At 41.9% G+C, this 26,598-nt stretch overlaps 2 protein-coding genes across 3 annotated transcripts in view; both read right to left on the bottom strand.

Moving 5' to 3' along the window:
- Positions 1-22,736, bottom strand: part of zfpm1 (zinc finger protein, FOG family member 1) — a 115,136-nt gene extending 92,400 nt beyond the window's left edge. For both annotated transcript variants that reach the window (XM_055940338.1, XM_055940337.1), the window contains exon 1: positions 22,303-22,736. In XM_055940338.1, coding sequence (XP_055796313.1) covers positions 22,303-22,342 — 40 coding nt within the window. In that variant the 5' untranslated portion in view covers positions 22,343-22,736. The remainder of the gene's footprint in view (positions 1-22,302) is intronic.
- A 2,120-nt stretch (positions 22,737-24,856) lies between these two features.
- On the bottom strand, positions 24,857-26,277 carry LOC129866509 (beta-1,3-galactosyltransferase 2-like). The gene is made up of 2 exons (XM_055939292.1): positions 26,234-26,277; positions 24,857-26,009 (listed from the first exon to the last, which is right to left on the bottom strand). The coding sequence occupies exons 1-2, from the start codon at positions 26,275-26,277 to the stop codon at positions 24,959-24,961; spliced, it is 1,095 nt and encodes a 364-aa protein (XP_055795267.1). The 3' UTR covers positions 24,857-24,958.
- Between the last annotated feature and the right edge of the window lie 321 nt (positions 26,278-26,598).

Raw genomic sequence — 26,598 nt, forward strand, 5'->3', positions numbered from 1 at the left:
ATTTCATGGTAAGGTTGTATTCTGTGCTTGTGACAAATACAATTTGATTTCATTTGAGAAACACCCCACCTCTTGCCTCCCCAACTGGCCTGAAACAGAGCCTGTCTTCCCAGGACTCGGCCACCATCACCTGCCTGCAAAGACACACACACTGATGCACAGACACACACACAGACCAGAGGCACAAAGAGCAGAGGAAACCTGACCCTGCCACAGGGGTGGGGGATGGAGCACCAAGTGACCTACGGTTTAAAACAGGGTCAAGTGTGAAACACAAGGACTCCACACAAAGACTTGTCTCCCTACTGTAGCAATCTACACCAAGACAGAGAGACAGAGATCAAGACAGAGCTAAACCAAGACAGAGACTGCTCTCTTCCGTTTGCTTATCTGTTGAAATTCATTTTAAATTAATCTATTTGTTTCTTTGCACTTCTGGATGTCACATCACCTGGTTATTCAGGTTGATATCATACTAGAGTGAACGATTACACGGAGCCCATTTAGAGACCGGAAGAGAAACCAGAGAAGACTAGTTAAATACCAGGAAAACACTACTGAGAATAAGAACCAGGGAAACAGTACTGAGAATTAGAGCTATTGTATTACAACATGGGTGGCAGGTAGCCTAGTTGTTAAGAGCGTTGGGCCAGTAACCGAAAGAATGCTGGTTCGAACCCCCGAGCTGATTAGGTGAAAAATCTGTCACTGTGCTCTTGAGCAAGGCACTTAACCCTAATTGCTCCTGTAAGTCGCTCTGGATAAGAGTGTCTGGTAAATTACTAAAATGTAAAATGTGCAATTAGTGATTAGGATGTAAAGCAGTGTCGGGGGATGGCCACCCCCTCTTTGTTGTGAGGGGAGAGGAGGAGTAGCTCCTCAGCAGAAACCTAACAATAACCAAACCTGCTGTCGTCTACGGCAACGCCAACCTGTCGTCTACGGCAACACAGGCCTGTCCACTGTGTTCCTACCTCTCTATTAGTGTCAGCCTTATCTAAGCCAAGCAGCTCTCTATGTCTCTGTGGATCATAAGGAGGCGGGGCTTTGGTCTGAGCAGAAAGACATAGAGGGGGAAAGGGTTAAACAATGTCCAATCTCCTCTAACACAACAACTACCACACTAAATAAGCTTTCACACAATGCTAATCCTGTAATATATAAAAAATAAAACAATCACTGAGGGGAAGAAAAAATAATAGCTCCCTATATTCTTCTTAATTTTTGCGTCAACATTTTATCACCCTCCACGTGAATAATCTGTGCGGTAATTTATTTATTTCTCCTTTTTGTTACTGCCATTTTGGTGGAGCGAGACAAAGGGGTAAAAAAACAACAGAAGTGCTAGGAGAGTGAAAAATAGAGATAGATAACATTGATATCAATCCTACACAACACAGTCATTCCCTTATCTAGGCTTTTTATCGCAGTTTCGTTTTTTTTCCGCTTCCACTCCCCGTTCTTTGTGGCCTAACTGAAAAAGGACTACTGCCCTTTAAAATTAAGTCAGGTTTTGGTATAAACTTAACCTTATGCACACATTTTTACAGGCCTGTTAATGTGTATAATTCAGCAGCAGGGTTAACTATTGTGAAATGGTCACAGGGGAGTGTGGGAAAAATTCAAAGACAGTTCATTTGAACCAGTGGGAGAGTAGTACACACTTGGCAGCAGATACAGTCTCACCCTATCCTACACCAAAGTCATCTTTCAAAGAAAAGGAAAAAAAACTATTTCACATGAACTTATCATTTTTTTCTCTCAGACAAACACAGAAAAAAACCTCTGTAATCTATCAAGGTCAGTTACTGTGTCTCGAACAAACAGCACGTTGTTCCAGTCCGGTGTTCTCCCAATGGCTACAGGTAAGCCTATGTCTGTCTGTCTGTCAGGAAGGAGCCTTTTTCTCCCCTTCGGGTCCGGGTCGGGTCCAGTTTGATTGTCATCGGTTCTCAGGTCTATGACACTACAGCTGATAGACCCGAGTGGACCCAAATGGACCCGACAACGGCTCTGCATAGCCAATAGCATATTTATTTTATGCTAATAAGGTTAATTTATTGACTTAGAAGGCCTAACCAACATATAAAGACCTATTCGTTAACTAGAAGAGCAACTTGGCTGATAAACATTTTTTCATTTATTATCAGGTCCAATCGGGTCGGGTATATGTCTGGTTGTTGTCGGGTCCATTTGGGTTCGGGAATGATTGTTCTCGGGTCCCACTTTTTTTAAATGTCCAGGTCCGTCCAGGTCTGATTGTCCTCGATTCCATTCAACTTTTTGGACCCGAGAAGACCTCTTCTCTTCACCCCTAAAGGAGACAACCACTCACTTCCTGTTCTGAGGCTCTAACTGGGCCCAACCTTGTGGGTTCAGGTTCCACTGTGACTGTGAGAGAGGGGTGGGACTTTTTACTACAGGGATAGGCCAGTGAGTTGTTGCCATGTGCAGTCTATGAACTCTTATCTAGCTCTTGTCTATGTGTGTTACAGGCTACGTGAACAGGTTGTCTGACTCAAAGCTACCACAGAAATACAACAGAGAGACTGTAAACAGGAAGAGGGACATCATCATATTACAATACAGGAAGAGGAAGCATGGGGGGAATTTCACTCCTAATGGAACACAAATAATGAGGGAAGGAGAGCAGAGAAGAGGGTGGAGGAGAGAGGACAGGAGTAATGGTAAGACAAAGTAAGGGGAGAGAGAAAGACAACAGGAGGGACAGGGAATATGGACAAAAAGCAAATGGGGTTAAAGGATTTGGATGCTGGAAGTCAATCCATCAGTGATTATCAGTGATCATCCTGTTATCATACTGGAGTGACAGAAACTCAACCTGGAAAAGCCTGTAACTTTGATGGGAGTTCATTGGGTCGTAGATAGGGCTGCTGCCCACGCTCTGCACTGCTTCCTCTGGCCTCGCTGGTAATAGAGGGCCAGACATCTAACACAGCATGACCCTATTATGTGTACATATGCAACCTAGATGTATAATGGGCCTCCACACTACATTACATTCAAACTTTCTCAATTATACTACCATCATTCTCTATATCCCATCCCTATCTCTATCCCTCCCTATTCCTCCTCGGCTTCCTACCCTGCTCTCTCTCAAAAAGGCCAACATAGAAAGAGAAATTAAAAGAGGAGAGGTTTTTCTCCCTTTCAAGATAGAGGGAGAAAGAGAGAGGGAGAGAGCGAGAGAGAGATAGAAAGAGGGAGAAAAAAAACAATTTATCTGTGTATTATCAAGAAAGGCAGACACTTTAATCAGTCAGCTATGAAGTCAGTATTTCCATTCTTATCTGTCGCAGGAGTGGAAATGGAGAGCAGATAGCGCTCTGGGAGCCCATCGGTGGGCAGGAATGATAATGGGGGAGAGAGGGCTGGCTATTGGACCGCTGTGTCAGCGCTATCTGCACCCATTATCAACAGCCTTATCAGCACTACCATCAGCCAAGCTGTAATGGGGCCAGTTCAACTTTCCACATTATCATACCGCCAAGACCTGGTTCAGTGAGGCTAGAGGTCTGACTGGAGACAGAGAGAGAGACAGGGAGAAAGAGAAGGAGGGAGAGATAGAATGAGAAAGGGGGTGATAGCAAGGGGGGCTGCTGCAAGAGAATGAGGGATAAAGATAGAGTGAATAAAAAAGAACAACTGGTGGATCGAGAAGAAAAGAGAGCAATGAGGAGAATAAAGGGTAGGGACATTTTGAAAAACAGAGACCAAGAACCAATGTATATAAACCCTGGACTGCTGATGCTATGCATTGGCCATTGAAAGGCTTTGAAGCCAACAGTCGGCCATATTGGCAATCCCCAAAAGGAGAAGTCCTCCATAGCAGGGTTTCCAGCCCAGTTCTAAATTGGTTTAGGACCTATTTAACGATCAAGAGATTTTTTGTCACCGTTGGTGAACATACAGTTGAAGTCGGAAGTTTACATAAACTTAGGTTGGAGTCATTAAAACTTGCTTTTCAACCACTCCACAAATTTCTTGTTAACAAACTATAGTTTTGGCAAGTCAGTTAGGACATCTACTTTGTGCATGACACAAGTCATTTTTCCAACAATTGTTTACAGACAGATTATTTAACTTATAATTCACTTTATCACAATTCCAGTGAGTCAGATGTTTACGTACACTAAGTTGACTGTGCCTGTAAACAGCTTGGAAAAGTCCAGAAAATTATGTCATGGCTTTAGAAGCTTCTGATAGGCTAATTGACATCATTTGAGTATATTGGAGGTGTACCTGTGGATGTATTTCAAGGCCTACCTTCAAACTCATTGCCTCTTTGCTTGACATCATGGGAAAATCAAAAGAAATCAGCCAAGACCTCAGAAACAAATGTGTAGACCTCCACAAGTCTGGTTTATACTTGGGAGCAATTTCCAAATGCCTGAAGGTACCACGTTCATCTGTACAAACAGTAGTACGTAAGTATAAACACCATGGGGCCTTGCAGCCGTCATACCGCTCATGAACGCACTTTGGTGCGAAAAGTGCAAATCAATCCTAGAACAACAGCAAAGGACCTTCTGAAGATGATGAAGGAAACAGGAACAAAATGATCTATATCAACAGTAAAACGAGTCCTATATCGACATAACCTGAAAGCCGCCATACAAAAGCCAGAATACGGTTTGCAACTGCACATGGGGACAAAGATCAGACTTTTTTGAGAAATGTCCCCTGGTCTGATGAAACAAAAATAGAACTGTTTGGCCATAATGACCATCGTTATGTTTGGAGGAAAAAGGGGGAGGCTTGCAAGCCGAAGAACACCATCCCGACCGTGAAGCACGGGGGTGGTAGCATCATGTTGTGGGGGTGCTTTGCTGCAGCAAAAACTGGTGCACTTCACAAAATAGATCGCATCATGAGGTAGGAAAAAATGTGGATATATTGAAGCAACATTTCAAGACATCAGTCAGGAAGTTAAAGCTGGATCACAAATGGGTCTTCCAAATGGACAATGACCCCAAGCATACTTCAAAAGTTGTGGCAAAATGGCTTAAGGACAACAAAGTCAAGGAATCGGAGTGGCCATCACAAAGCCCTGACCTCAATCCCATTGAACATTTGTGGACAGAGCTGAAGAAGTGTGTGCGAGCAAGGAGGCCTACAAACCTGACTCAGTTACACCAGCTCTGTCAGGAGGAATGGGCCAAAATTCACCCAAATTATTGTGGGAAGCTTGTGGAAGGCTACCTGAAACGTTTGACCCAAGTTAAACAATTTAAAGGCAATGCTACCAAATACTAATTGAGTGTATGTAAACTTCTGACCCACTGGGATTGTGATGAAAGAAATAAAAGCTGAACGAAATAATTCTCTCTGCTATTATTCTGACATTTCACATTCTTAAAATAAAGTGGTGATCCTAACTGACCTAAGACAGGGAATACTTTTTACTAGGATTAAATGTCAGGAATTGTAGAAACTGAGTTTAAATGTATTTGGCTAAGGTGTATGTAAACTTCCGACTTCAACTGTAACTCAGAGAAAATGCATGTTACATGTGGCGTTCCACAAGGTTTTGTTTTTGGGACCGGTACTGTTCAGTTTATATATGCGAACTTCCTCCAGCTAAATCAAGACAAGACCGAGGTATTTATTGTTGGAGCCAAAGCACAGAGAGAGAATATGGTTGCACAGAGAGAGAATATGGTTGCACATTGCCACGACTTCCGCCAAAGTCAGTCCCTCTTCTTATTCGGGCAGCCTTCTAGCCATCGCTGATCCACTTTTCATTTTCCATTTGTTTTGTCTTTGTTTTAAACACCTGGTTTAAATTCCCCAATTACATATTCATTATTTAACCCTCTGTTTTCCCCATGGTTTTTGTGCGTGATTGTTTTATTGTAAGTTCGGTCCGATGTTTGTGGGCTTGGTATTACTTCATGTATTTGGACATTTTGAGTAAAGTTCCTTGTGTTACTCATCTCTGCTGTCCTGCGTCTGACTCCTCTGCACCAGCTACACCCAGATCCTTACACACATTTTAATTCACAGACAATAAAGATAAAACACCAGGTAAAAAACCTAGGTGTTATTTTAGATTCTGAACTCAATTTCGATTCACACATTATGAACGTGACCAAAATGGCTTTTTACCACCTCAGGAACATTGACAAGGTGCGGACGTTTCTCTCTCAGGCTGATACTGAGAGACTCATCCATGATTTTATTACAAGCAGGCTTGACTAATGTAATGCTCTACTGTCTGGTCCACCCAAGAAAGCCATTGGTCATCTGCAATACATACAGAATGCTGCATCACGGGTACTGAGCAAGACCAGATGGAGAGCACACATTACACCGGTTTTAAAGTATCTGCACTGGCTGCCTGTGAGTTTTAGAATATAGTTTAAGAATCTTCTATTGGTTTTTAAATCAATCCACGATTGTGCACCCCAATACATGTCAGACATGCTTTTAAGTTATGTACCCAGTAGGTCCCTCAGGTCCTCTGGCACTGGCCAATTAACTATCCAAAAGCCTAGGACCAAGAGGCATAGAGAGGCAGCCTTTAGTTATTATGCTCCAGCCTCTGGAATAGCCTGCCAGAGAACCTGAGGTGGGGCAAAACTGTGGACATATTTAAAAGAGATCTTAAAAACACATTTTTACACATACATGTTATTCAAATCATATTATCCAAACTGCTCGCATGCGTCAAAAGAGGGTCTGCATAGCCACGAGCTAAAAAAGAACTTGGTTCTAAACTCAGCAAAAAAAGAAACATCCCTTTTTCCCTTTAACTTCACAGATCTTCATTGTAAAGGGTTTAACCTTTCTGAACCACCCATCCCGGTATCGGGATAATTGTCATCAGCAACGCTGAATAGCATAGCGCCACAGTCAAATAATATTACTAGAAAATATTCATATTCATGAAATCACAAGTGCAATATTGCAAAACACAGCTTAGCCTTTTGTTAATCCACCTGTCGTCTCAGATTTTGAAATTGTGCTTATGCTTATGCTTTACAGCGAAAGCAATACAAGCTGTGTAAGTTTATCGATCGCTCGACAAAACATTAAGTACACTTAGCATCAGGTAACTTGGTCACAAAAATCAGAAAAGCAATCAAATTAATTGTTTACCTTTAACGATGATCTTCGGATGTTTTCACTCACGAGACTCCCAGTTAGACAACAAATGTTCCTTTTGTTCCATAAAGATTATTTTTATATCCAAATACCTCCGTTCGTTTGGTGCGTTATGCTCAGAAATCCACAGGAAATAGCGGTCACGACAACGCAGACGAAAATTCCAGATAATATCCATAATGTCCACAGAAACATGTCAAACGTTTTTTTATAATCAATCCTCAGGTTGTTTTTCAAATATCTATTCGAAAATATATCAACCGGGAGTGTTGGTTTTTCAATAAGACCGGGAGTAACAATGGCCGCCTTTCTCTGTTGCACAAAACTCACTCTGAGAGCCCCCACCTATGCACTTACTTTGTGATCGTTCTCGCTAATTTTTCAAAATAAAAGCCTGAAACTATGTCTAAAGGCTGTTGACACCTTAGGGAAGCCATAGAAAAAGGAATCTGGTTGATATCCCTTTAAATGGGTGATAGGGATGCATAAGAACAGAGAGGTTTGAAAAACAGAGGCACTTCCTGATTGGATTTTCCTCAGGTTTTAGCCTGCAATATCAGTTCTGTTAAACTCACGGACAATATTTTGACAGTTTTGGAAACTTTAGAGTGTTTTCTATCCTAATTTGACAATTATATCCATATTCTAGTTTCAGGGGCTGAGAAATAGGCAGTTTCAAATGGGTACGTTTTTTAGCCAAAAACGAAAATACTGCCCCCTATACTTAAGAAGTTTTAAACACTGTTTCCCATGCTTGTTCAATGAACCATAAACAATTAATGAACACGCACCCGTGAAACGGTCGTTAAGACAATAACAGCTTACAGACGATAGGCAATTAAGGTCACAGTTATGAAAACTTAGGACACTAAAGAGGCCTTTCTGCTGACTCTGAAAAACAACAAAAGAAAGATGCCCAGGGTCCCTGCTCATCTGCGTGAACATGCCTTAGGCATGTTGCAAGGAGGCATGAGGACTGCAGATGTGGCCAGGGCAATAAATTGCAATGTCAGTACTGTGAAACGCCTAAGACAGCGCTACAGGGAGACAGGATGGACAGCTGATCATCCTCGCAGTGGCAGACCACGTGCAACAACACCTGCACAGGATCGGTACATCCGAACATCACACCTGTGGGACAGGTACAGGATGGCAACAACAACTCGGGCGAGTTACACCAGGAATGCACAATCCCTCCACCAGTGCTCAGACTGTCCGCAACAGGCTGAGAGAGGCTGGACTGAGGGCTTGTAAGCCAGTTGTAAGGCAGGTCCTCACCAGACATCACTGGCAACAACGTTACCTATGGGCACAAACCCACCGTCGCTGGACCAGACAGGACTGGCAAAAAGTGCTCTCGCGGTTTTGTCTCACCAGGGGTGATGGTCGGATTCGCGTTTATCGTTGAAGGAATGAGCGTTACACCGAGGTCTGTACTCTTGAGCGGGATCGATTTGGAGGTGGAGGGTCCGTCATGGTCTGGGGCAGTGTGTCACAGCATCATCGGACTGAGCTTGTTGTCATTGCAGGCAATCTCAACGCTGTGCGTTACAGGGAAGACATCCTCCTCCCTCATGTGGTACCCTTCCTGCAGGCTCATCCTGACATGATTCTCCAGCATGACAATGCCACCAGCCATACTGCTCGTTCTGTGCGTGATTTCCTGCAAGACAGGAATGTCAGTGTTCTGCCATGGCCAGCGAAGAGCCCGGATCTCAATCCCATTGAGTACGTCTGGGACCTGTTGGATCGGAGGGTCAGGGCTAGGGCCATTCCCCCCAGAAATGTCTGGGAACTTGCAGGTGCCTTGATGGAAGAGTGCGGTAACTTCTCACAGCAAGAACTGGCAAATCTGGTGCAGTCCATGAGGAGGAGGTGCACTGTAGTACTTCATGCAGCTGGTGGCCACACCAGATACTGACTGTTACTTTATCATGTTAAGTTATCATGTTAAATTTGCTGAAAATAAGCGCAGTTGACAGTGAGAGAAGGTTTCTTTTTGTTTATTTGTTTATTTGTGACACGTGACAGGCTGCAAGTGCCACCTCTCCCATCTCCTCATTGGTTTTAGGAACATATACCCACGTGGGTGAATGAAAGATTAACTGAGTGAACCACACTCCAGTCCAGTTGGTGGGTCGCCAACCGCACCTTAAAGTTGGTTGCCAACCACCATATAAAGTCCAAAGAAGAAGAAGAAGACTGAAGGAGGAGAGATTACTAGAAACTAACTAGGCTGACCCTTTTATCTGTGGATTATTTGTCAGATTAGAGGACCTTGTGCATTTCAGGTAAAATAACAACCCAATGTTTATATCCCAGGACAAATTAGCTAGCAACAACAAGTTAGCTAGCTAAATTGCCATGAATGTTTCATGCGTTTCGACCTGTCCTCAAATATAGTTGGTTCAGAGTTTGTTTTGATATTTCAACCTGCGTGTCCTGATCAACATGCACGCTATGGCGCACGTGGACGCGCGCGGTCTAGTCGGCATGTAAAGGTGCTTTTTAGTTGTTCTGTTTTTTTTATCCTCTTATTTTTGTTGTGTTTTTTTTTGTGAAGCACATTGCATTGCATTCAAAATCTGAAAAGTACTCTATAAATAAAGCTTGATTTGATTTCTCAAACTCGATCCTGCCAATGCATACTTGTCCCAACCAAGCAAAATCAAATCAAATTGTATTTGTTACATGTGCTGAATACAACAGGTGTAGACTTTACAGTGAAATGTTTGCTTACAAGCCCAAACAATGCAGTTTTAAGAAAAAAAGTGTTGAAGTATTTTCTAAAATAAACTGAAGTAAAAAATAACACATAATTAAGGAGCAACAATAAAATGACAGTAGCAAGGCTATATACAGGGGGTACCGGTCCAGAGTCAATGTGCGGGGGCACAGGTTAGTCGAGCACCCAAGCTAACTGGCTAAAGTTGGCTAGCTTTCTAGCTAGCTACTTCTAGACACAAATGAGAGAACACCTCACTCTAAATATTTTACTCACCGTAGCAGAGCTGGTTAGGCTGTTTACATGTTATCTGGAGCGTTATTGACTAGCTATTACTTTTTTTTGTCTATGTTTGCTGACATTAGTCATATTAAGCGGGTGTTGCGCCTTCGTAAATTCATCCGTTATTCTGCGCTCTGGCACACTCAGACGAGAGTGCTCTGAAATCGGAGTAGATCGCATATCTCTTGCGTTCGCAAATTCACTCTGGCTAACTGGATAACAGTTGTTCAAGTTCTTGCTAGCTAACCAAATGACACCTGCATCTCTATCTGTGTACAGCCACAGAAAAACGATATGAGGGGAAAAAGTCACTCACCCACTCCTCCAATAGCATGACATGACATCCTCCTTATGCTCTGTGTTTTTTTTAGCTTGCTACATAGATAGATACACTTGTCTATTAGCCATGATATAAATGACTTGTGATCATTGCCCTTGCTAGTTTGATTGTATTGACATTCCCAGACTTAGTTGCATTTGTCCATTTACTTCCAAAATATTGAGTCATTGAAACTGAAACACTGCATCCCGAATGGAGGCAGCAAACAATGTACCAGGCCAGCTGTGATTTACAACCTGATAGCAATATTTGTTGGACTACCAATCATTGAACTGCATCCATCTATTCTGCCAATAATGCCTTAGTGTACGTCATGGAGTATTGAGTCAAATATAATATATTTTTAAATCCTCTTATATAGTTGGTTTTGTAGCATAAATTGGGAATGTTATACTTTTGTCTGTTTGTTTCATATCTGCAAAAAAGTGAAAACGCTGTCCGTTCCACTTTAAGGTGTCTGCAATAGAATAAACGTGGCAAAAATGAATGTGGACATTAATATATGCATTTCTATAGCATTAAAATATGTTTTACAATGATGGGGGAGTGCCAAGATGGAAGCACGGTGGCTTTACCTGACGGGCCACCCTCAGGTGGTAAGGGTACGCAACAACACATCTGACAAGCTGATCCTCAACACGGTGGCCCCTCAGGTGTGCATGCTTAGGCCCCTCCTGTACTGCCTGGTCACCCATGACTGCGTGGCCAAGCACGACTCCAACACCATCATTACGTTTTCTGACGACTCAACGGTGGTAGGCATGATCTTAGCCTGACAACAATGAGACAGCCTATAGAGAGGAAGTCAGAGACCTGGCAGTGTGGTGCCAGGACAACAACCTCTCCCTTAACGTGATCAAGACAAAGGGGATGATTGTGGACTACAGGAAAAGGAGGGCCAAGCATGCCCCCATTCACATCGACGGGGCTGTAGTGGAGCAGGTCGAGAGCTTCAAGTTCCTTAGTTTTCACATCACCAACAAACTATCATGGTTGAAACACACAAAGAAAGTCGTGAAGAGGGCACGACAACACCTATTCCCGCTCAGGAGAGGGGGTCCTCAGATCCTCAAAAAGTTCTACAATGGGTACTTTCTAAAATAATTAAAAGCAATTGGTAACTATCTGGTATGCTGGTGCCTAGTAGTTCAAAGTTTTAATAAAACCAAAATAAACAAACAAGTAATTGTCATGTACAATACTAAGTAAATACATGGTTTCTACTGTAAATTGGATATTGATGATGATTATTATGATTTATGTAGTCATAGTGTGATATTTTCCTTCTGTTCTTGTCAATGATTTATATATACACTAGATGACTGATAGGGGGCGCTGTGTTGAATCAAATCAAATATATTTGATTTGCCCCGCAAATGTCGATTTAAGGCAGCCCCCCACACCTCTCTGATTCAGAGGGGTTGGGTTAAATGCGGAAGACACATTTCAGTTGAAGGCATTCAGTTGAACAACTGACTAGGTATCCCCCATTCCCTTTCCCATTGACATCACAAAATGTCCTAGTAAATACCAAAACAAACCAGTGGAAACAGTACCATGAGATATAATGCACATTCCAAATCTGCTAGCTTATCAATAGTCTACAGAGGTTGAACTGGCTGCGAACAGACACTGTAGGTTAGTCCATGTCCTAAAAGGATGGCAATGATGTTAAGACATCTGATTGCCAACGGATGTCATTAAACCACCCGATTGCTCTTCCCTCTCTTCCTCTTCCCCATTTGTACTCTCTTGTCGTTCATTGATTGTCAAGAAGGAAACTTCTTCATTTACACACTATTTAAAGGAAAGGAGTTTCAGTTGTGGTCATACTGTCTGACTCAATCTGCCATGTTGTTCCCTAATCTCATCTGGGCACAATTATGTATTTCATTATGTGCACGTACAGTATCAATAAGATACTAAGAGAGGGAAGATATAAGATAGATTGTCATGGCTGCCTATTGGAAGATAACAAAGGGAGTGGTGTGTAACATGATGTCTGGACTACATCATCTCTCTTCTCACAACAGAATGATTTCCCAATGAGAAGGGGTGACAAGAAGTGATGAGACACTGGACTTGAAGAAGCCTAGTAATGAGTGGGGTGTACAAAGACACCATCTAACCCATCATCACTATTTCTCATTTTTAAGTTTTTACTTATTTCTCTTATCTTTGCTCACTCAACTGTTCCCATTTCTTACTGTACATTAGAAACCTGAACACCGAAAAGTACATTTCTATGACGTGTTAGTCCTGTGTGGCTCAGCTGGTAGAGCATGGCACTTGCAACACTGTGTTCGATTCCCACGGGGGATTAGTACAAAAAAATATGAAAATGTTTGCATTCACTACTGTAAGTCACTCTGGATAAGAGCGTCTGCTAAATATGTAAAATGTGTTATGTGCCATCTGTGGCCCCTACCACAAGTATCTAAATCCCTCTGCCTACACAACTGTCTTTGACTGACAGGTCCCTTTTCAGCCACAGAGCAAGAACACACATGGTTTACACAAGCATAATGCAAACCAGACAATGATCATTCACAATGGCACTCCATTCCCTACATAGTGCAGTACTTTTGTAGTGCACTATATTAGGCATACACTATCAGAAAAAAACATGCTATCTAGAACATTAAAGGGTTCTTCAGCTGTCCCTATAAGAGAACCCTTTGAAGTCGTTTTTTTTTGTTCCAGGCATAACCTTTTTGGGAACCCAAAAGGGTTCTATATACAACCAAAAAGGGTTCTACCTGGAACCAAAAAGGGTTCTCCTATTGGGACAGTAAATTACCATTTAAATGTAGATGTTTTTTGCATTGGACATATTTACAATATCATATGGAGACAGAAACATAAACCTTTTACCTTATCATAAGTAGACAATTGCAAATTATGAAATCCTTCCAATAGAAACAAACAAAACTATTTAGTTACGAATTGAACTTTAATTACATGAGTTGACTCTTCACATGGGATGATTTCACTGAACAACAAAAGAAAAGGAATATTGAATGATCCCCAATGATCCGTCGCATCTCCCAAAAACGTTTTCAACATACATCTGTAAAATTAAAGAAACTAAAGTCTAGAAACTAAAGCTTTGGTTGTCGTCCTCTCAGGCTTCCATGTCTTCTCCCTGGACCTCCTCAATGTCCACCTCTTGAAAATCAGACTCTGAGGCCTCATCTTCACTGTCACTTTCCAACCTTGTTGAGGATGGCTCGTTGTCAGGCTCAAAAAGCCTCAGATTTGCCCGGATGGCCACCAATTTTTCAACCCTTGTATTGGTCAACCTGTTGAGTGCTTTGGTGTGTGTGTTCCCAAACAAGGTCCAGTTGCGCTCTGAGGCGGCTGATGTTGGTGAGATTTGGAGGATGATGAAGGCAACAGGGGAAAGAGCCTCAGATCCATAAAGTCCCTTCCACCAGGTGGCTGGTGAGATATGTAGGCACGACTGCCATATTGCATCTCCATCCCAAAGCCCTTGCTTGGAAGTGTACTTCGCCAGACTGCCAAGAACCTTGCCCGTGGCGAGACATGGTAGTGATGACACCATAGACCTTGTTGATCTCTGCACCAAACAAGATGCTCTTGCCAGCATACTTGGGGTCCAACATGTACACTGCAGCGTGTATGGGCTTCAGGCAGAAGTCTTCACACTTTTTGATGTATTTCAGAACTGCAGTTTCCTCTGCTTGGAGCAACAGGGCAGGGCAGTACAGATTTCTTCACTTGCATCTGCAAGCAGAGTCTGAACATCAGACAGGATGGCATTGTCTCCCTCAATCCGTGCAATGGTTACTGCTATAGGTTTCAGGAGTTTCAGGCTGCTTACCACTCTCTTCGAAAATTCATCATCCAGGATGCTCCTCTTGATGGGGCTGTCCATATCGGCAGACTGTGATATGGCCATTTCTCTTAGAAACTCCTTCCCCTCCAAGAGACTGTCAAACATGAAGACAACACCACCCCAACATGTGTCGCTGGGCAGCTTCAATGTGGTGCTCTTATTCTTCTCACTTTGCTTGGTGAGGTAGATTTCTGCTACAACTTGATGAACCTTTACATAGCTAACCATCCCTTGGCTCTCTTGTAGAGTGTATCCATTGTTTTCAGTGCCATGATGTCCTTGAGGAGCAGATTCAATGCATGAGCAGCACAGCCAATGGGTGTGATGTGAGGGTAGGACTCCTCCACATTAGACCAAGCAGCCATCATGTTCACAGCATTGTCTGTCACCAGTGCACCACCTTCTGTGGTCCAAGGTCATTGATGACTGCCTTCAGCTCATCTGCAAAGTAGAGACCGGTGTGGCTGTTGTCCCTTGTGTCTGTGCTCTTGTAGAATACTGGTTGAGGGGTGGAGATGATGTAGTTAATTATTCCTTGCTCACGAACATTCAACCACCCATCAGAGATGATTGCAATACAGTCTGCTTTCTCTATGATTTGCTTGACCTTCACTTGAACTCTGTTGAACTCTGCATCCATCAAATCATCAAATGACTAGATAAAGCATGTCTGCTTGGAGGGGGGGGAAGCTGGTCCAAGAACATTCAGAAATCTCTTTCAGTACACATTGCCTGTGAGCATCAGAGGTGAACCAGTTGCATACACAGCAACTACAGCTCAAGCAAGACATTCATCAGCATTTCTCTGAATACGTTCCTCCATTGAGTCAAAAAAACTTCTGATTCCAGGAGGACCATGAGCTGTTGCTATCAATAAGGTGTCTGATTCATCATTTTCACCTCGAATAGAAGTAGAGGGACTTTTGTCAGAGGTTGCTTGTTGTGAGCGCTGAGGGAACTTTGTGCACTTGGCCAGATGATTCTGCATCTTTGTTGCATTCTTCACAGTATTTGAAAATGTACACAGCTTTTCATTCTACATTAGCTGCAGTGAAATGTATCCACACATCAGATGGTGCCCGTGGCATTTTCCTGTAAAGATTAGATTTTCTTAAATAAAAAAACCCTAATACAATTCCATGTACAGATAAATAGATAAGCAGTTAGATTAAACAACTCCTTTGTAAGATAAATGTTTTAAAATTAAACATGTATAGAAACAGGTGAATTAACACTCAGTTAGCAGACTAAAGCAAGCTAAAACTCACATGGTAGCAAAAACTAAATAGCAAAAATTGTTAATAAGTTAGAAATGATTTAAACACACTTTGCTGTAGACTACTATTTACTAGTTAACAGAAAATCATGTATGTCATATAAAATATATTCACCCCACCCAGTATTGTAATCAAAACTTACCAGAAAGCATGTAGTCCTTGGCTCAGACAATGATGGAAGAATGCACTGTGCATGCAGAGGGTTGCAATTCCATTGAATTGGGGATAGTTTAACCAAAATATGCCACAAGACCTAGAATTGCCTTGTGTATCCCACAAAAAAAGGTTCACTGTTATAAGCTAACTTTGTTGATGAATTTAAGCAAAATTCCCCAAATTCCCGGGCTTAACTTCCTATGGTAAATTTCCTGGAAAATTCCAGAAATTTACCGGAAGGTTTCAGACCCTTTGCAACCCTAGGGGACAGCCCAAAAAACTTTTGGAACCCTTTTTTCTAAGAGTGCATGGTGCCATTTGGGATGTATCCTAACTGGCCAGAGTGTAGTGTATGAGAGCAGACAGTGGAGGGGCCACTGGTCTCGACCACCTCTGTTAAAGTGGCTCCCCGGGGCCAGTCTAACATCTCCTCTTTCTGGGCTTTTGTCCCTGACGCCCAGTAGTTCTTATCGCCACTTTTGCTCCTCATACACCCTGCCCATTGCTCACTGAAAAGATTTCACATGCTGCTCCTTAATGTAGCCCAAACAAGCACTGTGGGCAAAGCACATTTTCTAGGAGTGTGTGTGTGTGTCTGTGTGTCCGTTGACAGAGCGTGGTGCTTGCAACGCCAAGTTCCCACGGGTGACCAGTACGGGAAAAAAGTATGAAAATGTATTCACTCACTAGTGTAAGTCGCTCTGGATACGAGGTGGAGGTGCAGCCATAATTTCGTGTGACATAGATATCATATTCTACAGGTCAAGAATACATGCTTCCATGTCCCATATCACAGTAACGGTTGTGGGCAGAGTCATTCCCATGGTGCTCCGCTCCCTCTGCCTGCCTGCCAGCTGTAAAACCAGGTCAGTCTGGATTGTTTACCAAGGCATTTTTACACCCCGGAACAGTACAGAGCGCTGAACACAGTAGGAGCAAATGGCCTCTCTTATCGGCAGCGCTGGGGGGGGGGGCTTGTCATAACAACATCACACACTGTCCCCCGGCCAGCGGCCTGCCTGCCGACTGCCTGACCACGGCCACGTGGCCCATGGCTATCCAGGACACATATCGATACACCAGCTCTATACAAACCTCTACATCAAGACCCCAATGTAAACATACTAGAACAACACCCACAACCTCAGCCCATCAATCAAATCATACCGTCTATAAATATCCATCATCAACTGCACAGTGGACACAGAACTAAAGAATCATTGGTCCCATTGTGCATTGTGTCCCTATTAATACCTATATATGTATATGGTTGCTATATAGGCAGGTACAGTGTAATTACAGTGTAGGTGCACATTGTTACATAGTCCCTACATCACAAAGCAGCACCAGCAGTATTTAGAATGGAAGGTGGGACACAGCTGTTATTTATTTTTATTTTTATTTTTTTTTATTTTACCGTTATTTTACCAGGTAAGTTGACTGAGAACACGTTCTCATTTGCAGCAACGACCTGGGGAATAGTTACAGGGGAGAGGAGGGGGATGAATGAGCCAATCGTAAACTGGGGATTATTAGGTGACTATGATGGTTTGAGGGCCAGATTGGGAATTTAGCCAGGACACCGGGGTTAACACCCCTACTCTTACGATAAGTGCCATGGGATCTTTAATGACCTCAGAGAGTCAGGACACCCGTTTAACGTCCCATCCGAAAGACAGCACCCTACACAGGGCAGTGTCCCCAATCACTGCCCTGGGGCATTGGGATATTTTTTAGACCAGAGGAAAGAGTGCCTCCTACTGGCCCTCCAACACCACTTCCAGCAGCATCTGGTCTCCCATCCAGGGACTGACCAGGACCAACCAGTTCAGTTATGTACTTGAGGAAAGGGCTCTTTGCTTTACGTTACTGGGGTAAAGGTCCACCTACACTACAGGACCGTATGTGCAAACCCCACACCAAAGACAAAACACAGCAGGGCATTTCCATGTAAAAGAACCCATGAGCACCAATGTGAAGTTCATAGGACCATATCAAATTGGGTGTCAAATGAAAGCTAAGAGTCTATGTTTTGTGGAAATGAAGGAAACCATTTTCCATCTTAAAAACTGGGCATAAGTAAAGGCTTTGATTTCTTGATAGGCAGATGGAAAACTTTGAAATCAAGGGTTTTTGTTTGGCATATATTTTTTAAGTTAAAAAACTGAGTCAAAGCATAATTATGTTCCCGTGGAATTGCCCAGTATCAATTACTGCAAAAGTAAATAGTTTGACAAATATTAGGCTACTGTAAGTAGGTGGCAAGTATTCCCAAAGTCCTTGCTTAAGAAGTCAGAGGTGAAACCATTTACAACTGCTCCAGGGGGCCATGGAGCAGAGCATCATAATTCACACTACACAGTCCCCAGAGTAAATAGCAGGAAGGTGTAATAACTCATCCACACACCAAACAGGCAGTGTTTCCTCTGTAACCCTGCCAACTTCCCCCCACAGGCAGCCCACTCACCCACTAACACGGTTCAACATCATCAGATCTATAGGCTATAACCTAACGACAAAAGAAACCGATACACACAGGAATCCACCAACAAAAAGAGGAAATCCCCCAAAATATTATCTAATATTGAACTGTATTGTACTGCACAGTACTCCACTGTGCTCTGCTATATATCCATAATTATGCATCTCTGTGTAGTACAGATCAGGGAGCCATGATGTCATTCTGGAGATTGGGCCCCAGAGCTTATCAAAAGTTCACATCGAGCTAAAAGTAGAACAAAGAAGGTAAAACACACAAGAGAAAGCCACCAAGGCGCTGTGTGTGTATATTTGGGTGTATGGGTTTATGAGTGTGTGTCTGTAAGAGACTCTGTGTGCATGAGCCATGTATTTTAATTTGGGGGTATTATTACTGGCTTGGGAAGATTGGATTCATCTTTCAATTGTAAAAAAAAAAAAAAAAAAAAACAGTCATATGGCCTATAGAGGTAAATGTAGTCATTAAATGTTCTCAAACTGAACAGACTATTTAAAAGCATCCCAAATCCGGCGTAATCCGTCATCATCTAATATCTCGTAGTAAAATCAACAACTTTTAGCGTTATGCTGATGTTGGATTTTTTCCCTTTTAGCGGCATAGATGTGCTCTTCATTTTCCCCCAAAAAGCACTCAAGATAATCATCAACGAACACAACATTTCAATGATATCTTACATGGAATCTACACTGAGTAATACGTGGTATTAGTTTTAATTAAATTAATCAACTACAATGCTTGTTAGGGAAAAAAACAGGGGGCGGGGAAAAGGGTGAAGTTGAAGAAGAGAGAGAGGGAGAGAAATGCATTCACACCTATCATCTAATTATACAACATTAATCACATTAACGGTGGAACTGATTGCCAGGGTCCAGGCCTTGCTGCTCCTCCGTGTGGCTTTGTTATTGCAGTGGAGTCTTAGCCTGCCTGCTCTGTGCTGATAACAACTCTAATCGCACTTGGCAATCTCTATCTGCACTGGAGATCGGGCCCCAGGGCTTATCAAAAGTTCACATCGAGCTAAAAGCAGAACAAAGAAGGAAAAACACACAAGAGAAAGCCACTAAGGCGCTGTGTGTGTATATATGGGCGTATGGGTTTACGAGTGTGTGTAAGAGACTGTGTATGTGTGATCTATGTATTATTATAATGTTTTACTGGCCTGGGAAGATTGGATTCATCTTTCAATTGTACAAAAAAAATTAATATAACCTATAGAGGTAAAAGTGTATGTAAGACATCCATTCAAAATAGAACAGGGTTACATCCAAACTGTTTAATTTTTTTAAACAGTTTTATATAAATCTCAATTTAAAAAAAACCTAGATGCACAAATACACTTTCAGAGCAACTGCCATTGTCTAAAGAGATGAGGTCAATGTTAATTCAGAGATTGCTGAACCTACAGACGTGACTTCTTGGTTTCTATAGGCGGCCATGCTATATTCATGCTGACCTCTGAGCTTTATCAGTGATGTCATGAGGGCAGAGCTGCAGAGAAAGCTGCTGTATCTGTGGATCTGCCTGAGCTTATCTATCAGTGATCAGCAGGCGGCCTTATCAGCCCTGCACATCTCAGAGAGGGCGAGCTGCCTGCTTTCAAACCTAGAACCATTTCTGTATTCCTGGATTTTTTCCACTATGCCTTATCAGGCCTGCTATCCCTATTTCTGGCCTTATCTGCTTCTCCCGTTTTTTTTTTTTTTTTATCAAAAGATACACCCAGCTAGTCCCAAACAACAACACAAACACGACAAAGATGAGAATGCAGCAGCCAAATGTAATTATAATGCAAGCTCAATCCAAATCGCCTCCATCTGTCTCACACTATCGGGGGAGCGATCACCGCCCTGCTTATCCTGTCTCCATCTCAACTGCCAAAATATAAGCCCTGAGATCCGGACCCAGTGCCCCATTCATATCTTTCCATCGAGGAGGAATGATTAATCAGTTTGAGAGATCTTCACCATCGGGAAATTGACGCACAAAAGACGTAGACAAATATCTACCCTGAGTTGAGGCTTCCATAATGCTGGACACATCTGTTTTTGGTCCAGCATTCCAAATGCCACCACCGCCCAGTAAGTGTGCTATAACCACAACACAGTAATGAATTAAAATATGGACTAGTACAGAGAAGCAAGCTTGTGATGCTTATGGAACAATATGGTGGATGTAATCAAACCCCAAGCCCTTATCACTACTCCTCCTACATTAAAATGTCTGCCAAGGCACAAGAGAATCATGGGACTTCTGTGTCACATCAAGAAGCAAGGAAGCATGATGGTGTACGCACTGATAAAGACAAAGGCCATGACACCCCTGATATGCTTACAGCTTGAATTTATCCTCTCCAGTGTCTGGACTATATCCACAGTCCATGTGAGACTGATGGGTGATCAATTGGAAGACCACTATGGGAAAATAATAAGTAAAGGAAATAACTTTTTTATATTATTATTATTTACATTACTGCTAGCCAACAGAACAATCATCCTCTTCATTAATAGCATAACATGTGAAGAGGATTTTTCTTTTTCATAATAACACTAGCCTACAAAAATGCTTCCATACTTAGTCAAATACTTTTTTAAACCTATATCTCTCATGTAGCCTTTTCAAGTGGCTGCTTTGAAGATGGCATGTTGCAGAGATTCCATTTGGGTAGTTGGAGAGTCCGTTTGGGTAGATAGCATGACCGCCCAATGGTGTGCCTTTTACTAGAAGCATCGTTATGGGCACTTTATGCACAATGCTTAATGTATGCTAATATAACCTTATCATGTGATTTCTCTTTCGTTTTAAGAGTTACTTTCTGCTTTATTTTTGAGCAACCCTTTCAAACTCAACCTCCAAGATATTGCTACTGTGCTTATCGGACCAAGGCATCTCTTCTGCATGAAGAACTGAAAGAGCGCCTGGCACCAGAGCAAAACGACTTCTCCGCAGTAGGCAGCCAGGGAGTGAGTGTGTGTTTGAGAGAGACCTTTTAAATGGACGCCTATGCATTAAAGAGTTAAAAGGATAGATGAAAAAAGATCCAATTGTAACCCACTATCAGAATGCGAGATCAGCAAGCGCGCTATCTGACGCCCCATCTCTGGAAAGAGAACTGAAAAGCCGGGGGAAATGCAACGCCAGCCTCAGTGCAGCTTCAGACAGAAAACAAATAAAAAAAGATCCAATTTTAATCTTTATCTCGGTTGCGATCGGATCGCAGTTTATCTGCGTTCACATCGCCTTTTTCAGAGAACAGTGACGTTTCCACAACATAATTAAACAGGAAACCACTGTTACAGTTCAGTTGCCAATGGACAAAACGTTTTTAAAAGAGCAAGCAAATTCAACGTTTTATTAAGCCTAGGGGACTATATTGCACCTAAATAAAGTTGGAGAGAGACTGCAAGTTAGGCTAAATGGCCCTAACTAAGTAACCCAATGTTAAAACCCACTGTGATAAACTGCATAAACCATTTATTTTTTATTTTTGCCTAACCTACATATAAAAGAATTATAGCTTTCACATGATGTTTACATTGTTACTTCAAAACAATATTTGATTGCACACTCACTGTGGAGAGTGGAGCAGGATAGCGCCGAAAACATTGCTTACACTGAGGTGTGCTTTACATCACATTTAAAATGATAGATTATTTTGAATACATGTGCTCTAGTAGGCCTACTAAGCATTTATAACAGTAGCATTTAAAAAAGTAGCATTTATAACATGTGCTCGATATTAGGCTAGTTGACTAGCCTATTTTTTAAATGTATTTGAGTCAGTATGCTATCATTGAAACTGTTGGCTTCCCTACATCAAATGTAGGCTAAAAAGAATGCACATTTCCACAAAATTATTATAAACATAGTCACATAGCCTAATCGCATTTTTATATTAGTTTGGTAGGTCATTTATAGCAATATTATTTTGGTCACTGCTAAATGTCACAAACCTAGTCCACCTGTCAAAGTATATACAGTATGTTCGCAATGAACCACCTTTAATAAAGATCAATGTGAACTTATTATTTTCCTTACGTTTGATCTGCCGGGGTTTGCTCTGCTTTCTTCGGGACATATCTTTCTCCTGCTCTTGGTCCGCTGAAGGTAAGTGATCTTCCTAGGAAGAACTAGCACTGAAACACTGATCGATCTCCAGCCGGAGATATCCGCATGACCTGCACTTTGATATTCTTTGACGCACGAGGGCTACCTGTGGCCAAGTAAGCTTTAGTTACTTTTCAATGTCTTCCCAGATGTGCGGTCTTCTCTTTTCCCTTCCTCCTCTTCCTTGTGAGGTCTTAACTGTCACCTACGGGATGCCAGTGACTGCAGTTATATCGCTATAACTATTCTATAAAATGTTGCCGCTATGTCAATGTAGCCTATAACTGTTTTCGTTTTCCCTTTGTTTTTCCCTAGTCCGCCCAACACTCGAGTACTGGCAGACACTTTTCAATGGAGCGCGAGCGTTACATTAAACATTACAGCTGATATGCAGAGCCAACACGCCCCTCTAACGCCCCCTGCGTCTGACGTAGGGCCAACGTATCCGTTATGGGCGGTTTTTTTTCAGTGAATTGTAGGCCCCAAAATTCTTGAATCTAGCTACTTTAATTGTATTAATTGATAACGTTTGTTTTGACTCGAAACGTTTCTAAAATGGTCGAAATTCAGTCATTTATACTAGCCTAATACAGTATTGGTATGCTGTATTAGATCTTTATAATGTGCAAACTATAAGGTAGCCTGATAGTTCATATTTTGAAATTTACACATGCTTACTTGACTCCTGAAAACGTCACGTTTAAAGATGACAGACAGTTATGATAGAATTAGAAAGACAAGTTGATGAGAAAATGAAGACATGGAAACCTTGCATAAGGAAATCTTTGGTCCACCGTAAATGCACTATCATAGGTAATGTGCAAAATTTTTCATTTTACTACATGCAATTCAAGACAAATTAAAATGTGATTGGAATAGTCTTAGGTAACTGGTGGGTGCCAAGCATGCTGTTGTTTTCCTGTAATTCTTAGTGGAAATAAAAACAGTTTTACCTGAAAGACCTAGAACATTGTTCAAGCTTCCTGCCATCGAGGACCTCTATTCCAGGTGGTGTCAGAGGACGGCCCTAAAAATGGTCAAAGACTCCAGCCACCCTAGTCATAGACTGTTCTCTCTGCTACCGCACGGCAGGCGGTACCGGAGCGCCAAGTCTAGGTTCAAAAGACTTCTTAACAGCTTCTACCCCCAAGCCATAAGACTCCTGAACAGCTCATGAAATGGCTACCCAGACTATTTGCATTGACCCCCCCAACTCTTTTACGCTGCTGCTACTCTCTGTTTATTTTCTATGCATAGTAACTTTAACTCTACTTACATGTACATATGACCTCAATTACCTCTACTAACCAGTGCCCCGTACCCCCTGTATATAGCCTCGCTATTGTTATTTTACTGCTGCTCTCTTCTTTTTTACTTAACTATTCTTTACTTAACACTTATTTTTCTTAAAACTGCATTGTTGGTTAATTAAGGGCTTGTAAGTAAGCATTTCACTGTAAGGTCTGTTCTATTCAGCGCATGTGACAAATACAATTTGATTTGATTAGAATTATGTTGTCATTAGAAAATATAGCTTCAAATAATGTATGTTGCTCTATCCTGGTATATCATTAATTAAGAACATATGGATCCGACTGTATATATCAAGTAGCCTACTATTTGTATAGGAAAATATCATGGGGTGCATTTGCTCCATTGTTTACATTTTTGTTGTTAGCTCACTCTTTGAAGGTATGCACAAATTAAGGAGTGTGGCTTTAAAATAGTCACATCACTACTTATGCTACCATAATAAAACCAAGTGATAGATTGTTGGTGTGCAATGTATATTCTCAATACTTTAAAAATAGGTTTGTAATGGATTACGTCTGTTTATCTGTTTTTATTCAGTTGAACATTTTTACAAACAGTACAGGAATTTGTAACAACATCAATCTGAAGTAGGCATCAACTGAGTGTACAAATCACAAGAAACCTAAACAATAGCACGAAGACAAACGTTTAAGTCAAATTCACTGCTGCCATCTAGTGACAGTGAAAATCTTGTGCAGTAGAAAAAGGCTGGTGTGTAACAGCACTGTAGCTGTTATGTTGTGTCCACATATGAGTTTGTCTTGATGATGTACAGAAATTGAGACTATACTGTCACATGGGATAATGTGATACACACTGATCATGCTCATCTTTGAAGATCTTAGAACATAATTTGATACTTACTTCATAGATACACACAAGATCCCATGTTGCCATTTGAATTTAAGACAGTCATGGGAAATTATACTTGCAAGACCGATCAGTAACACTACACATTACGTAGCTCTACTTGTGTAGTAATGCTATTATTGTAACAACATTATCTGGTCATATCATGTGGTAATAACATGTTACTACTTTAGCATGAAATGAAAAAGCTGTTTGAGAGTGAGTGAATTATACTATGATACCATGATGCCTGTGTGTGTGCGTGTGCGTGTGTGTGTGTGTGTGCCTACCTATTTGTTTAATAATACTTGTATGCATGTGCTTACATAGTGTGTTTAATACTTATAAGGATTCAAAGCTTTAAGAGGTATTCATTGTCCTTAGCAGGGTAAGGATTCAAAGCTTTAAGAGGTATTCATTGTCCTTAGCAGGGGGTGCCAGGTCTCTGTAAGTCCTCCCAGACTCGCAGCAGGTCACTCACATGGTCCATTTCGGTAGTGATGACAGTCGAGTAGTAACAGCGATTATGAGTGTAGGGCATGGAAAGCTTGAAGAGGGAAGAGTTAGGTGGGTAACTGGCTGCAATCCCTAAATGGCTCAGACACATACCCAGGTAGGCATCCTCTAAAAATATGGCACGGACTTGTTTGGATGCTTCCAATATCTTCTCAGGAAGATCTATGGAAAATACATAACCATTTCCCAAAAGGTAGGGAGGGAATTTGGTACTGGGGTAAACCTTATTGGGAATGTACCACTTTGAGGTACGGTCTCTCACCACTTGTGTGTTTTGGCTGAACTTCCCAGTGATGTAGTTGTGCTTTGGTGTAGTTGGGTCTATCAGCATGTTGACCAGGTTGTGCACATTGAGGAACATGTCAGAGTCAATCTTCATGGCGAAGGAGGCGCCAGGGCAGCGAGAGGCCAGCCACTCCAGCATCACCATGGTCTTGATGGTCAGGTTGAAGTAGCTGTCCTGGAAGTCACTCTGCAGCATGTCATGGTACAGCTGGTTCTCAAGCAGCACCTCCTCCTGCATCCTCTCTGACTCCGCTCCACTGGGCAGGCCCAACAGGAAGAACAGACGCACAGCCCGTCCCAGAACCAGGCTCTCCTTACCCCAAGTCTTCCGGATATCCTCCCGGGCTACCAGATTACCAGGAGCTACTGGCACCATCAGAAGCAGGAAGGGGCTGCGTTCCTGGCACTCATGAGGCTCATCCAGAACAAACTGATATTTCTGTGGGTATGCTACATTGTATGGTGAAAAAAACTCCCCCTCATTTCCATTGGTATAAGAGAGAGGAGTTAGATCCTGGCCTCCTAGCAGCCAGAGTGGGGTCTGGCTTATATGAAGAGTGAAGAGGGTGGTTACGTAGAATATCACCAGGATCCCCACAGCCAGGAGAAGCACAAAACACCTCCGATGGGGAAAACTCATGCATTGACATGTTCCACTGTCTTCTGTTTTTTTACTGAAAGTAATGGCGAGATTTTAAAAGAGAGGAACAGTTCAAGGTGCTAAATTATTTTACTTTTATTGTTTAATTTATTTGAACAACATGATTTAAAAATAATAATATTAACAGAAGACAATGTTCAATATATCACTAAGTCAACTATAAATACATTACTTGTAAGACAATCTTGTGAAGACTTTTAAGAACACAAAGCTAATAATATGTCAGAATGAATTTACCTGTTGCCACCTGTTCCACTGACATTCAAGTTTTGAACTTCCATGGATAACAGCTTTCTTTGACCTGGTCAGCCAGACACTGCCTGCCCTTCAAACTTGTTGTGATTTATACTGGTCATACAGTATGTTGCAGCAGTCTCTGACAAAATCCTAATCCAGACAGCATTATGTGTGATGTTATATATATAGTGGCACGGCAGCATGCATGAAGTGGCCCTGGGTATAGTTAAGAGCCTTATACTCAAATCATGGTGCCAATAAACTACACAACTAAAAATAGCACTATCTGGTCTAGTAACATTTCCAACAGAGAACACTAGAAAAAGACAAGTCAGAAAGTCATTCAGGATTAGTGCACTAAACCC

This window comes from Salvelinus fontinalis, chromosome 12 (genome assembly GCF_029448725.1).
Source record: "Salvelinus fontinalis isolate EN_2023a chromosome 12, ASM2944872v1, whole genome shotgun sequence".
NCBI lineage: Eukaryota > Metazoa > Chordata > Actinopteri > Salmoniformes > Salmonidae > Salvelinus > Salvelinus fontinalis.